This window comes from Scyliorhinus canicula, chromosome 7 (genome assembly GCF_902713615.1).
Source record: "Scyliorhinus canicula chromosome 7, sScyCan1.1, whole genome shotgun sequence".
Classification (NCBI taxonomy): Eukaryota; Metazoa; Chordata; class Chondrichthyes; order Carcharhiniformes; family Scyliorhinidae; genus Scyliorhinus; species Scyliorhinus canicula.
Genome location: NC_052152.1, coordinates 170,142,237 through 170,158,065, shown reverse-complemented (window position 1 = coordinate 170,158,065; position 15,829 = coordinate 170,142,237). Strand labels below are relative to the sequence as shown.

Below are 15,829 nucleotides of genomic sequence, written 5' to 3'. Positions count from 1 at the left end.
TTATCATGGCCAACCCACCTAACCCGCACATCTTTGGATTGTGGGAGGAAACCGAGCACCTGGAGGAAACCCACGCAGACACTGGGAGAACGTGTAGGCTCCGCACAGACAGTGACCCAAGCCGGAAATCCAACCAGGGACCCTGGAGCTGTGAAGCAACTGTGCTAACCACTGTGCTACCGTGAGGCCACACCTTCTCAACCTTGCCGCTTGCCAGAGGTGCGGTAACCCTCAGGTTAATAAATCACCACCAGTTAGCTCTCTCTCAAAAAGGGAAGAGCAGCCTATGGTCCTCGGAGACTGTGGGAACTTTTATTGAACTTTAATGCACAGCACATTAGTGGCTCATTCTAATCCTCTCTGCTTCTCTAAGTTCCGTGAAGATGCTCCTCACAACCTACCTTCGTCCAAGATTTTGATCATCTATCCTAATATCTCTTATGTGGCTTAGTGGAGTTTGCTTAATAGAACCCCTTTGAAGCTTGAGATATTAAGCTACATTCAAGGAGCTATATAAATGCAAGCTGTTTTGATTTACCTTCTTTATTCAAGTCAGGAAAGCCTTACATTAGAATTATTCAATACATAAACAAACCATCACTTGGTTCTGGTACATTTAAATGACTATTCAGCCGATTGATATACCACATTTACTGTTTGGTTGCTCATTATTTAGATATTATAGATCAGAAAGTTGCATTGTCAATACAATACTGCACAATATCAATGCAGCAAACAACATTTCATAACACTACCCAATTCTAAGTCAGCAACTGATAATTTAGCAACCAAAATCAGAATGGATGAGCACAAACGAGCAAAATTACAGTATTTGCTACAGCTCAATGGTAACACTTGTCTAGGCTCAAATTATAGGCCAATGCTCCAGTGGTATACTGTGGGAGTGGTACACTGTTAGAGATATTGGGCAGAATTCTGCCATTTTGAGACTAAATGCGGTGGTGGGCAACTCTGGTGGCGCATTTGCTGCTGGTCACAATGGTGGAATCCTGTGCCAGAATCTGCGCTTAGAACCTTATTAATTATCCACAGGCGAATTCCCAAATCACTTGGTGGTCTGGCATCTGATTTAACGAGCATTCATGACTTGCAAATGCCATTCATGCCACGAGCCAGCGGGATGATGGACCGCCATTGAGAAAATTACAATGTGATTTTACACTGGCAGGTTTCCAGTTTTTTGCTCCCGCTAGATTCTCCGCTCCCACCCATCACCAAACCTATCACGGACGGATGGGAGAGCTCAGTCCCTAGTCTTCAGAATGATCCATTAAACAAGTTTGTCCTCTGGTTGTGTAGAAACATTGCCAAAGCATTCTTTCTTCCCAGTCAGGGAAGTTTTCTCTGGTGTTCTGACCTACAATGATCACCCAAGAACATCAGTAAAATTGATTAACCGGTAATTAGCACACTTTTTAAAAATCTTTCTACACATAAATTTGTTGCCCAAATTCTTAGATTACAAAAATTATTGGCTGCAAAGCACTCCTGGATCGCCTTAGATCATGAATGGTGCCACATAAATTGAAATATTTATTTTTCTTTCACTGATATGAACTCACTTGTGGTCTCTCAGACACATATGTTGCACAATGTCGAATAAGTCGGATAGCCTCCATGCTGGTGTCAGGAAATGCAGCATTACAAGCAAACTCAGCTAAACATTTCACAGCATCCTGGAATGAGTCGATGGCCGCTGGAAAATGCTTCTTAAAAACATCCACTAAGAGACAAACATCCATCAGTGGAAGAATAATTAATCAATGGTTCTCTGTGCTTCATTTACAAACATGATAGCTGTCTAGAGATTTCAGGCATAAAACACAGCACCAGAACTAGTTAACAATTTTCAGTTTTAACTATTTTTGTCTACTATAAAAATATTTTCAGATATTCAATTAAATTATCCTATAGACTTAGAATCAGCTTGAAACATATTGTATTATAAATGGAACATAGAAAATGTATATTTATTTGCGAGGAAGTTGAATTAAAATGAAAGCATTTCCTAGAAAAGGAATTCTTCTGAAGCTATAGAATTTAATAGAGAGAACATTTACAGATAATGTGTCCAGTAGTCTGGAATGCCAACTCCACAATTGGTTCATCGTGATCTGAAGCAGCTTGGTGGAATACGGAGAAAATGTTCTTCCATCCTGAACGAATATTTGAAGCTTGTGAATTTACCATCTGAGCAATGCACCGAATGACCATATCCTTTATTGTTGGTGACCTGGGTACATATTGAAGCAAATACATTTGTTTTTGCGTTACAAAGTTAAGTTTAGGTGCTAAGGTTTCTTTGAAACATTTGTAGTAATGGGCTGAAAAGAATTCTGCACAAATATACTTGTTATGAATGATTATACTCCAGCGAGTCCAATTACATTTGTTGAATGAGCAGAAATTAATAGTTCTGAGTATCGGAAAATAAGTTGCGAAACAATGTAAATAGTACAGGTCAGGAAGGTTATCCAAGGTATAATCACAGCCTAAAAGTTATTTTCTCATAAATGAAGCTTTCTTTCTGTTCAATATAAATGACACGCTATACAAATCTAAAATGACTAGAATTGTATAAGTAAACTAAGGTTACAAAAACACGTATATATAGCAAAAAATGGCTGTTACAATGCCTGGATAGGTAGCTATTGCTTCTTACCCTGTTGATCTGTCCACAGCTTTCAACATAGCCAGTTTACCCCATTCCCTCTCACCGCCCCCCCCCCCCCCCCCCCCCCCAAATTAACTCACCACCTCAACATCAAGCTAATTTTCATGACTTTCCTACTTGTCAGAATATCAGTACTTCGTCTCCAGTGGTTTATCCTTCCCATCAGATTTCAGATAACCCAAAATTCTACCCGTGACCCAGAATTTTCCTTATCCATAAGTTGCCATTCCACAGTATATCTAAAAATGGAGTCAACTTCCAGATCAGTGCTGGTTTTATCTGCCTTCATCATTTTTCCATTACCTTCCACTTCAAGAAGGCTACCATACTAGCTGAATGCCCAAGACATGAGCCAGAACCTACCAGAAACTTCAGGTATCAGGGGTGAACCACTCCCTTTCTTCAATCTTTGCTTTTGCTCAAGCTCAATTGCAGTATCCGATTTTCTCTAACACAGCTTCAAATCCAACTACTGAACCATAAATAAGACTGACTGGTAAAGTGCTGAGGGAACATTGCATTGCAGTAGATTCAATACATGTTTAAGGTGCTGTTGGTATAGCAACAGCCCATGCACAAATCTTCAGTGAAGTCAAAATCATAGTGGACTTCACAACTAGCAAATATAATAATATGCAAGTGTACGATATCTTTAATAAAGACTGCTAAGAATTACTGGTGTTTGAGCTATACTGGTGTTGAACATCAGTCCATTGGGGATCAGTAATATGTGAATGAAGTGTTGTTAAATAAAGACAATTTTTAAAAGTCACAAAAGCTAAATTGTTCATTAAATGCATCCTACTTCAAATTGGATCATTTTTCTTCAGTGGCAAAGCAATATATTCATACCGGTTCCTCTTCATAATGTGCTCAAAAGGTCTCAAGAAGTCCTTTTGGAACCGAAAGTTTGCCAACTCTCCTTTCTCCAAAAATTTCATTGACAGCTGTCTTAGAGAGTCAACAGCAAAGATGGCAACATCCTCATTTGGATTGCATCCAACCTGCACCAGAATATAAATACACTGAATTACACACAAATAGTAAAATCTTTAGCTTCTGGGAGGATACAAGTGGCACATCCACCAGTTTCTTCATGCATTTAATGGCTTCTTCAAAAAAAAACTGTCCAAGTGTTTATTGACCAGACAATGACTCAAATGTTTACAGGAACTTTGGATCCTAACCAAATGAGAAACTTTTGAGAATAGGGAAATTAAACACAACTGTACCTTATTAAAGTGATTTCCAATCACTTCCCAAATTCTTGACCACTGAAGTCTGATCCGGCCCATGTTATAGTATGAAATTTCCACAATCTTTTGAAGGCTGAACATGCGTGGATGGTGAGGTGAACCCAATTCGTCCATAGACACAGCACACAGCCAATGTACAAAATCAACTGGTGAATTGAAAAGAAAATGTTAAGTTTTTTCCAAAATTATTTTTAAAGAAAGCCCTTCTGGTGCTTGTGGACAAAAACAAATTGATTTTCTTCCTGCTAGTTTGTGCCTTACCCATTCCGTAATTCTACTTGTCACTTTCTCTATCAAATACCTTGAATCACGACCCATTGGTTTTGTGGCTGGTTTCTCATACTCATTCCCCATCATTGTTTCTGAAAATCCTCCCCACCCACTGTCTTTTTTTCTCTTCTCTCAATATTTCATGGAATTTACAGTGTAGAAGGAGGCCATTCGGCCCATCAAATCTGCACAAGCCCTTGGAAAGAGCACCCTACTTAAACCCATTTCTTTCCATTCTCTTTCTCTAGTCGACTCAATTTATCTGCCTTAGCTCGGACGAATTTCATGAGACAGGGCAATATAATAGGCAATCTATAGCTGGACACTGAAAGTGCTTGGGGAAGAGTTACCGAGAATTGTTGCAAAGTAGAGAGAGAAATAGACAGGTTCAGGCTATGGGTGACGATAAAGGTAGAATATAGAGTCTGGGAATGTATGGAGCTAGGGGTGGAAGGGGCTGAAGCCTGGAAAAAAAGCAAAGTTTCAGGTGGAGGTGATTTGGTAGCACAAGGGATTAAAAGGGCTTCACTGCCAGTATGTGCCTGACAACATTTGGGTCTGGTAGCATTGAGAAAAATAAATTAAAATTTGCTTTTACAAAGCACCTGCTCAGATCTCTGGAAAGTCAAAGTGATTTACCTTTATTGATTAAAAAAAAAATTAGAGTACCCAATTCTTTTTTTTCCAATTAAGCGGCAATTTAGCGTGGCCAATCCACCTAGTCCGCACATCTTTTGGGTTGTGGGGGTGAGACCCATGCAAACACAGGGGAAACTCTCACGGGAGCCAGAATCGAAACCGGGTCTTCAGCCCTGTGAGGCAGCAGTGCTAACCACTGCGGCCCCGTTCATTGGTTAATACTTGAAAGAAGATTCCAAAAACAGAAAGGAGGGGAAGCACGATGACATAATGGTTAGCACTGCTGCCTCATGGCGCCGAGGTCCCAGGTTCGACCCCGGCTCTGGGTCACTGTCTATGTGGAGTTTGCACATTCTCCCCGTGTTTGCGTGGGTTTCGCCCCTACAACCCAAAGGTGTGCAAGATAGGTAGATTGGTCACGCTAAATTGCCCCTTAATTGGAAACAATGAATTGGATATTCTAAAAAAAAACAACAGAAAGGAAATTAATGATAAACCATGCTGTTTTAGCTGATATTTGTTGAGTGAGGAATACTAGCAAGGACATAGAATTATCTTATCTTTAGAGTCACTTAGATGCTCGTCAAGCCTCCTGCAAAGCCTCTACCACTTAGATGTATAAGGATAGTAGATGCATGGGAACATTATTATCTGCAAGTTCCCCTCCAAGTCGCACACCATCCTGACTTGGAAGTATATCACCATTCCTTCACTGTTTACAAGTTAAAATCCTGGAATTCCATTCCGAACAACACTGTGGGTACACCTACACCACATGGACCGCAGCAGTTCAAGGAAGTAGCCACTTTGAAAAGGGCGATTAGGGATGGACACAAAATGCTAGCTTAGCCAGTGATATCCACATCCCGTATACAATCTCTGGTGATCCCTTAATAGTGTAGTAGTGTCAGCCTAGGTTACATGCCCAGGTTCTGAACTTGGATTTGAACCTACTAAAAAGGGAAAGCAAGAGGTAACAGAAGCAAGCAATCGTGTTGTGGTTCCTAGACCTGGTAATATATAGTATCATATAATGTATAGTATCCTGAGCATGCACAATTTGTAACTTTTGATCAGGAATATGGAGAATAAACTGGTCAAGTGGTGACAGTGTTGTACCAGGAATTCAGGATGCTATTAGCCTTGATGCAAGAGGAAATACATTTCCTGGAACCAAGCTTACAGGTAAAAGTAATCATTGTCTTATTTGTTAGATGAATATATCATGATTGGATTAAAAAGAAGAAAAAGTAACTTATTTGGCTAGTTTTGTGGTATAAGCTGGTTCAGCAATGGTAGCATAGAAAACAAATTGAGCAACTTGATTCCTCATTTTTCCTTTAGGTACTTATCACTAAACATTAACTTGTACTCACTACCTAGTGAGTGAATGGAATTGTTTTGATCCATTCACTTTCTCAGGATGAAGGAATTAATGCTGGGTAATGGAAATCTGCCGTGTTTAGAGGAGCATTAAACATTTCTAGAAAAAATACAGCCCAGCCAGGTGCCGAATAAAGCTTCCTCTGATCCAAAAATGTGCCTCAGTTCCAACATCAGCAGAGTGCTTGCACTGGTCTGATATTTACAGCCTCTCAGTTTGCAACTGCGACAGAGTTAACGGTAATTCTGCGTTTGACATCAATGCCCTCAAGGAACTGATTAAAAACCACCTAAACTCGTTTTCAACTGTCAGTTGACAAAGGGAGTATTTATCCAATCAGCCTAGGTTTAGATTTGAACCCATATACAAATGGTGAAAATTCACATTGAACTAACTGCCCATCCAATGCAATGATTCGTTTTATATTTAATCATTTGAATTTTGGTTAATTAACCATCTGACACACACACAAAAACAATAGTATTCAGAAACCTACCAATAGCATTTCCATCTAGTCTCGTTGATCCAGTGAATATCCTGAAATGAAAATAGTACAGAGAACATTAATGAATACTTTGAAAGTAGAACATAGAACAGTACAGCACAGAACAGGCCCTTCGGCCCTTGATGTTGTGCCGAGCATTGTCCGAAACCAAGATCAAGCTATCCCACTCCCTACCATTCTGCAGTGCTCCATGTGCCTATACAATAACCGCTTGAAAGTTCCTAAAGTGTCCGACTCCAATATCACAGCAGGCAGTCCATTCCACACCCTAACCACTCTCTGAGTAAAGAACCTACCTCGGATATCCCTCCTATATCTCCCACCCTGAATCTTATAGTTATGCCCCCTTGTAACAGCTACATACACCTGAGGAAAAAGTCTCTGAACGTCCACTCTATCTATCCCCCTCATCATGTTATAAACCTCTATTAAGTCGCCTCTCATCCTCCTCCGCTCCAAAGAGAAAAGCCCTAGCTCCCTCAACCTTTCCGCATATGACCTATCCTGCAAACCAGTCAGCATCCTGGTAAATCTCCTTTGCACCCTTTCCAATTCTTTCATATCCTTCCTATAATGAGGTGACCAGAACTGCACACAATACTCCAAATGTGGTCTCACCAGGGTCATGTATAGTTGCAGCATAACCCCGCGGCTCTTAAACTCAAGCCCTCTGTTAATAAACGCTAACACACTATAAGCCTTCTTCACGGCTCTATCCACTTGAGTGGCAACCTTCAGAGATCTGTGGACATGAACCCCAAGGTCACTCTGTTCCTCCACATTCCTCAGAACCCTGCTGTTGACCCTGTAATCCGCATTCAAATTTTTTCTACCAAAATGAATCAGCTCGCACTTATCAGGGTTAAACTCCATCTGCCTTTTTTCAGCCCAGCTCTACATCCTATCAATGTCTCTTTGCAGCCTGCAACAGCCCTCCACCTCATCCACTACTCCACCAATCTTGGTGTCATCAGCAAATTTACTGACCCACCCTTTAGCCCCCTCCTCCAAGTCATTGATAAAAATCACAAATAGCAGAGGACCCAGCACTGATCCCTGTGGTACACCGCTGGTGACTGGTCTCCAGTCTGAAAATTTTCCATTCACCACCACCCTCTGTCTTCTATGTGATAGCCAGTTACTTATCCAATTGGCCAAATTTCCCTCTATCCCACACCTCCTTACTTTCTTCATGAGCCGATCATGGGGAACCTTATCAAACGCCTTACTAAAATCCATGTTTACGAACGACATCAACTGCTCTACCTTCATCGACACACTTAGTTACCTCCTCAAAGAATTCAATCAAATTTGTGAGGCAAGTCTTACCCTACACAAATCCGTGTTGACTATCCCGGATTAAGCTGCATCTTTCCAAATGTTCATAAATCCTATCCTTCAGGACCTTTTCCATTAACTTGCCGACCACCGAAGAAAGACTAACTGGCCTATAATTACCAGGGTCATACAGATGAACAACATTCGCCACTCTCCAGTCCTCTGGCACTATCCCCGTGGACAGTGAGGACCCAAAGATCAAAGCCAAAGGCTCTGTAATCTCATCCCTTGCTTCCCAAAGAATCCTTGCATATATCGTATCTGGCCCAGGGGACTTGGCGACCCTCAGGTTTTTCAAAATTGCTAATACATCCTTCCTCAGAACATCTACCTCCTCCAGCCTACCTGCCTGTATCACACTCTCATCCTCAAAAACATGGCCCCTCTCCTTGGTGAACACTGAAGAAAAGTATTCATTCAATGCCTCTCCTATTTCTTCTGACTCCATGCACAAGTTCCCACTACTGTCCTTGACCGGCCCTACCCTCACCCTGGTCATTCTTTTATTTTTCACATAAGAGTAAAAAGCCTTAGGGTTTTATTTGATCCGACCTGCCAAGGACTTCTCATGCCCCCTCCCAGCTCTCCCAAGCCCTTTTTTTTAAGCTCATTCCTTGCTACTTTGTAACCATCAAGCGATCCAACTGAACATTCTTTTCTCATCCTTACATACTCTTCCGTTTTCCTCTTGCCAAGATATTCAACCTCTTTTGTGAACCATGGTTCCTTCATACGGCCATTTCCTCCCTGCCTGACAGGGACATACCTATCAAGGACACGCAGTATTTGTTCCTTGAACAAGCTCCACTTTTCATTTGTGTCTTTCCCTGATAGTTTCTGTTCTCATCTTATGCTCCCTAATTCTTGCCTAATCACATCATAATTACCCCATCCCTAATTATAAACCTTGTCCTGCCTTATGGCCCTATCCCTCTCCATTGCAATAGTGAAAGACACCGAATTGTGGTCACTATCTCCAAAGTGCTCTCCCACAAACAAATCTAACACTTGGCCCGGTTCATTCTCCAGTACCAAATCCAATGTGCCGCTGCCCCCCCCCCCCCCCCCCCCCCCCGCCCGCCCCCTCTTGTCAGCCTATCCACATATTGTGTCAGGAAATCCTCCTGCACACACTGTACAAAAACAGCCCCATCCGAACTGTTCGACCTATAGAGGTTCCAATCAATATTTGGAAAGTTAATGTCACCCATGACAACTACCCTGAGACCTCCACACCTATCCATAATCTGTTTTGCAATTTCTTCTTCCACATCTCTATTACTATTTGGGGCTGATAGAAAACTCCTAAAAATGTGACCGCTCCTTTCCTATTTTTAACTTCAGCCCATATTACCTTAGTAGGCAGATCCCCTTCGAACTGCCTTTCTGCAGCCGTTAAACTATCCTTGATTAACACTGCTACTCCTCCACCTCTTTAACCACTTGCCCTCCTCTTACTGAAACATATATATCATGGAACTTCCAACAACCATTCCTGTCCCTGTTCTAACCATATCTCCGTAATGGCCACAACATCGTAGTCCCAAGTATCAATCCACGCTCCAAGTTCACCTAACTTATTCCGGATGCACCTTGCATTGGAGTAGACACACTTCAACCCACCTTTCTGTCTGCCGGTACACTCCTGCAACCTTGATACCCTCCTCAGTACCTCAACACTGGCTTCTGGACTACAGCTCGCTTTCCCAGCCCCCTGACAAATTAGTTTAACCCCCCCCCGAAGAGCCGTAACAAATTTCCCTCCCAGGATATTGGTGCCCCTCTGGTTCAGGTGCAAACCGTCCTGTCTGTACAGGTCCCACCTTCCCCACAATGTGCTCCAATTATCCACGTACCTGAAATCCTCCCTCCTACACCAGCCCTGCAGCCACCTGTTTATCTGCACTCTCTCCTGTTCCTCACCTCACTAGCACGTGGCACGGGCAACAAACCAGAGATGACAACATAGTTTGTCCTGGCTCACAGTTTCCACCCTAGCTCCCTAAATTCCTGTTTTAAATCCCCGTCCTTTCTCTTACCTATGTTGTTGGTACCGATGTGTACCACGACTTGTGACTGTTCCCCCTCCCACTTAAGGATTCTGAAAACATGGTCCGAGACGTCACGGACCCTGGCACCCGGGAGTCAACATACCATCCGTGAGTCACTTTCGCTGCCACAGAACCGTCTATCTGTCCCTCTAACTATCGAGTCCCCAATAATACTTTTAGATCAGATGCCCAAACTGGGTAGCAAGACTTTCTGGAGTTGTGTTTTTAAGAAATGAACACACTGGTTTACACAAAGCAAGATGCAGGCATAACCAAAGTTCCACAATTGCATCGATCTTCATCTTGGCACCATATTCTTGATACATGAGGTTCATAGAGAGCTGGTTCTGTATTAAGCATTACAATTCAAATTCCAGTCTGAAGATTGGGTGTGAGAACCTGAAATAATTTGGATCAATTCAGATCAATGTTGGAATATGCCCAACATCACCTGGAAGAAGCACAGAGGGTGGCAAGGGCATGAATGCTGGGTTGAGTGCTTCAATGTCTATCACCAAGTGGCTCAGTAGCACTACCTGACTGAACTGGCCAAGTCTTGAAGGACATACCCATCAGACTTTGTTTTTGGCAGGTGATGAGGGACCTCATCCTCACCAATCTAGCTGTTTAAGATAAAACTATATTGTTACGTGTGACCATCGCACATTCCTTTTGGAGAATTCTCTTCACACAGAGGATATTCTCTATGAGCTGTGCATCACTACCACAGTGCTAAATGAGAGAGATTCAGAACGGATCTGGTTCTCAAAATTCAACATCCATATAGCACTGGAGACCATTGGCGGCATCAGTTTTCAACCACCTATTTTGCCTTTTGATGGGACCAACTGTGGTTCTGCTGATAAGCAGAGGACAGCATGCCAATAGCATCATCCAATAGCAGCATATCTAAAAATGAAGAGTCAACCTGGTGAAGTTACAACACAGGGCTGTTTGCATGCCAAACGAGGGAACTAAGCTATCCTACAAGCAACAGATCAGATCAAGTTCTGCAGTCTTGCCACTCAATATACGAATAGTGGACAATTAAGCAACTAACTGGAGGAAGGTCCGCAAACATTCTGATCCTCAGTGATGACAGAGCCTACCTTGCACACCAATTCAAAAGACAAGACTGAAACATTTTCAGTCATCTTTAGCCTGAAGTGCCAAATGGAGGTCCATCTTGGCCTACTCCTCCTCAGGTGCCCAGCAACATAAGTGCCAGTCTTCAGCCAATTTGATTCATTCCATGTGATATCAAGCAGCTCAACGTATTGGATACAGCAACAGCTATGGGCCCTGACAACATCCCAGTTGTAGTATTGAATATTTCTGCTCCAGAACTACCCATGTCCCTTGCCAAGCTGTTCAATGTACAGCTACAACATTCGTACCTACCCAACAATGTGAAAAGCTGCCCATGTATGTCCTGTCAACAAAAGCAGGACCAATCCTATTAGGCCAATTACTACCCCATCATTCTACTCTTAATAATCAGCAAAGTGACAAAAGACGTAGTTGACAGTGCTTTCAATCAGCAGTTCCTTCTCCTCCTCAGGAACCATGTCATAAGACAGGGGTTTTCAAAGTGGGGGTCGCAACCCACGGGTGGGTCGCGGGCTGGTATCAGGATCACAGAGGCGGGATCTAATTGTCGCTCATTATGCCATCAGCCACTAACGCAGAGTTTCCCAACAGCAGCATTCAGAAGCCTGCAGGGAAAATCCCACCTAAAATGTCAATTCAGTCGCCTCCTTAAACAATTACAATGAGGACAGATTTGACAGGAATTCTAGCTTATTGCACCAGGTTCTTGTTTATCAATTTTGCTCCTTTAATTATTTTAAAGTAGGAAGTACAGTGCACTGTATTGGTTTCGGGGACATAGGAGCTGATGGATGTAAATTTATCAGAAAGATCACGCTAGAGTGAATGCAACTCAGGAGAAGGGGCCATGTAGGTTAGAACAGAATGGGGCTTCATAACTTAAAATCCTTCCCCAATTTGTCTTCAACATTTCTGTCTGCTGTTGAGTGAAGGGTATTTAAGGTGGCATTTGATTGACCTCCCAAATTGTTGGAGGCAACTTCTGTATTGAAGAGAGGATTAGCAAGATCATGAATATCATAGTTAATCAATTTATTTGTCTATTGATTAAGGGAGTGAGTCACCAACTCTCATTAAATGATTGAGGTGAAATTGCACATTATATGGTCCTATCCAAAATTCTGTTCTAATTGCTGAATACAATTGAGCATTGGAATTGTTTAGAAAGATCTGCAAATGGGATTCAGACTGTTTTGTGATTCTGCACATATTTGTTTTCAATCCCTCCACACCATTGACCACAAAAACTGTCATTCCCTTCTCTATTTTCATTAAATGCCTGACCATTTGTGCTGATTTCATGTATCTGTGAGGCGGATATGTTCAATCGCACAACTCAGCCAGCTCACATAACTGTCAGTGTTATCAACACTTTGAATATGGAAGACAGTATGTCGCTGAGAAAGGGGAGACAGGATGACTGAAGAAGGATATACCTTTACTTTCTCTTACCCTTAATTTTGGTTTTGAGCAGCGTTTGTTTCCAAGTGAGGTGATAAAAAATGGCTCAACTTTTCAGATCGATGGCCTTCCATCACAGCCACCAAGTGATGCCTGATCTGCTGGCTATTTCCAGTATTGTTTGTTTTAAATTCAGGTACTTCACATTCTACGGGTCCGTTAGCTCAATTATCCTGTCCTCACTCAATGTTGACATAAGTTCAATGCACCAGGGGCTACTAAACAGTGATTAAGAACAGGAACACAAAATGATTTTCTTTCTCTCCTTTGTCTGGGGAAAGGAAGCTTTAGTGATCCAACCATTGCCTAGGCAGTGAAAACTGGGGAAGCGAACTGGACGTGGATTTCGAAGGTCGGCCAAGGTGGATCCTGAAGGTTGACCCATTGGCAAAAGTGGGTCCCGGGAATAAAGTTTGAAAAACACTGCCATAAGAGGACACTGGCGACTTTGAACTTCCACTAGCTTGGTCTATGATAATGCTTAGTCAAAGTACTGCAGTGATTTCGGAACATACAGACACCGTAACAGGAGTAGGCTATTCAGCCTGTTGGGCCTGCTCTGCCATTCAATTAGGTCATGAATGATCATCTTCCTCAATGCCACTTGCCTTTACCATTTCCATTTCCCTTGACATCATTCATCTGCAGAAATCTATGATTTCTGTCTTGAACATGTTCAATGATTGAGCTTCCCAGCCCGCTAGGGTAGAGAATTCCAAAGATTCAACAAGCTCTGAATGAAGAAATTCATCCATCTCAGTCTTAAATGGCCTACCCTTTATCAGAAGATTATGGCCCCTGGTTTTAGACTCGTCAGCCAGGGGGAATCATCTTAACTACATGTATCCTGTCAAACCCTGTAAGAATTTTGACTGGACCTCTGTGACAAGTAACTCACCTCTTCACTCCCCAAGACTGTCTACCAATTACTAGGCACAGGGCCGAACTGTTAGCCTGGATGAGTGCATTTCCAACAATACTCAAGAAGCTTGACATCATCCAGGACAAAGCAGCCCACTTGATCAGCAGCCCATCATCATCTTGAGCATCCAGCCCCTCCACCACCATTGCATTTGTGACATTAGTGTGTCTCACTGACAAGATGCACTGCAACAACTTGCTAAAGCTTCTTCGACAGCACATTACAAAACTGTAATTACTACCACCGAGAAGGACTGGTGCAACAGGAGCATGAAAACACTACCATTTGCATCTATCTCCAGCCACATACCACCCTGACTTGCCATTCCTTCACTGTTATCAAGTCAAAATCCTGTAACATCCTCCCTAACACTGTGCTTAAAGCTTACACCACACAAGACTTTAAGACCATAAGAAATAGGAACAGGTGTAGACCATTCAGTCCCTCGAGTCCGCTCCGCCATTCCATAGGATCATGTTTGATCCAGCATTCTTCACATCCACTTTCCTTTCCCCGTAACTCTTGTTTGCCTTACTGATCAAGAATCTATGTAGCTCAGCCTTAAATATACATAAGCACTCTTGCTCACAGCATTTTGAAGACTCTCAACTCTCATAAGAAATTTCTTCTCATCTCAAGTCTTAAATTAGCACCGCTTTATTCTGAGACTATGTCTTCTGGTCCTCGGCTCTCCCACGAGGGGAAACATTCTTTCAGAATTTACCCTATTAAGCCCCTTAAGAATCTTCTATGTTTCAATGAGATGACCTCTAATTCTTCTAATTTCAATGAGTAGAGTCGCAACCGAGGGCAGCACGGTGGCGCAGTGGTTAGTATTGCTGCCTCATGGCGCCGAGGTCTCAGGTTCTATCCCGGCTCTGGTTCGCTGTGGAGATTGCACATTCTTCCCGTGTTTGCGTGTGTTTCGGCCCCACAATACAAAGATGTGCAGGGTCGGTGGATTGGCAGCACTAAATTGCCCCTTAATTGGAAAAAATGAATCGGGTACTCTAAATTTTTTTTTTTTTTAAAAGTAGAATCCCAACCTGTTTGACCTTTGCTCATAACAATCCCTCCAAACTAGGCATCATCCTAGTGAACCTTCTCTGAACCATCTCCAAAGAAATAATATCTTTTCTTAAATAAGGGGAACAAAACTGCTCACAGTACTCCAGATATGGTCTCACCAGTACCTTGCACAGTTGGACCAAGAATTCCCTATATCGACTGTGCAGTATAAGACTGACAACAAATGCTGCCACATCTTGTAAACACATTTTTAAAAAGGCAATCTGCATTGAAATGGCTATTTTATTTAAAGATGCTACAAGAATGTAGGAATATGTAATGTCAGGGTTCCTGACACATTGCGGAAATTGCTCTATGGCTCATATTTATGCAGAATTGAGAGCCTGTGCAATACTTAAAATGGGAGTGCTTCATCCTGATAATAACAATAATAATCTTTATTATTGTCACAAGTAGGCTTACATTAACACTGCAATCAAGTTGCACGCTCCGGCGCCAGTTCAGGTACACGGAGGGAGAATTCAGAATGTCCATATTACCTAACAGCATGTCTTTCGGGACTTGTGGGGAAAAAACCCACGCAGACATTAGGGAGAACGTGCAGACTCCACACAGAGAGTGACCCAAGCCGGGTATCGGACCTAGGACCCTGGCGCTGTGAAGCAACCGTGCTAACCACTGTGCATTTTGTGGTTGAAAAAGTGCCACTCCGGCGGCACAGAGGCGCAGTGGTTAGCACTGCTGCCTATGGCACTGAGGACCCGGGTTCGATCCCAGCCCTGGGCCACTGTCCGTGTGGAATTTGCACATTCTCCCCACAACCCAAAGATGTGGGACGGAATTCTCCACAACGGCCGACGCCGTCACGAAACCCGGAGTGTTTCACGATGCCCCCCCCCCCCCCCCCCCCCCCCCTCAGGGGGGCGAGGAGCGGCGTTGCGGAGAACTCGGCCGCTGGGCCTTGACGCTGGCGTCAAGGCGGCGCCTAATGACGTCAGCCGCGCATGCGCAAGTTGGCCGGCTCCAACCCACGCATGCGCGGTTGCCGTCTTCCCCTCCACTGCCCCGCAAGACGTGGTGGCTTGATCTTGCGGGGCTGCGGAGGGGAAAGAGTGTGTCTCTTGGAGACACCGGTCCGATGATCGGTGGGGACCGATCGCGGGCCAGTC

The 15,829-nt window shown here is 43.1% G+C and overlaps 1 protein-coding gene across 1 annotated transcript in view; it reads right to left on the bottom strand.

Annotated features, from left to right (window-relative positions):
• Nucleotides 1-15,829, bottom strand: part of LOC119969530 (brefeldin A-inhibited guanine nucleotide-exchange protein 2-like) — a 141,572-nt gene that overhangs the window by 23,543 nt on the left and 102,200 nt on the right. Inside the window, exons 24-28 of the mRNA XM_038803245.1 lie at nt 6,741-6,781; nt 3,928-4,097; nt 3,548-3,699; nt 2,082-2,254; nt 1,584-1,744 (exon numbers count right to left, since the gene is read on the bottom strand). Coding sequence (XP_038659173.1) covers nt 1,584-1,744; nt 2,082-2,254; nt 3,548-3,699; nt 3,928-4,097; nt 6,741-6,781 — 697 coding nt within the window. The remainder of the gene's footprint in view (nt 1-1,583; nt 1,745-2,081; nt 2,255-3,547; nt 3,700-3,927; nt 4,098-6,740; nt 6,782-15,829) is intronic.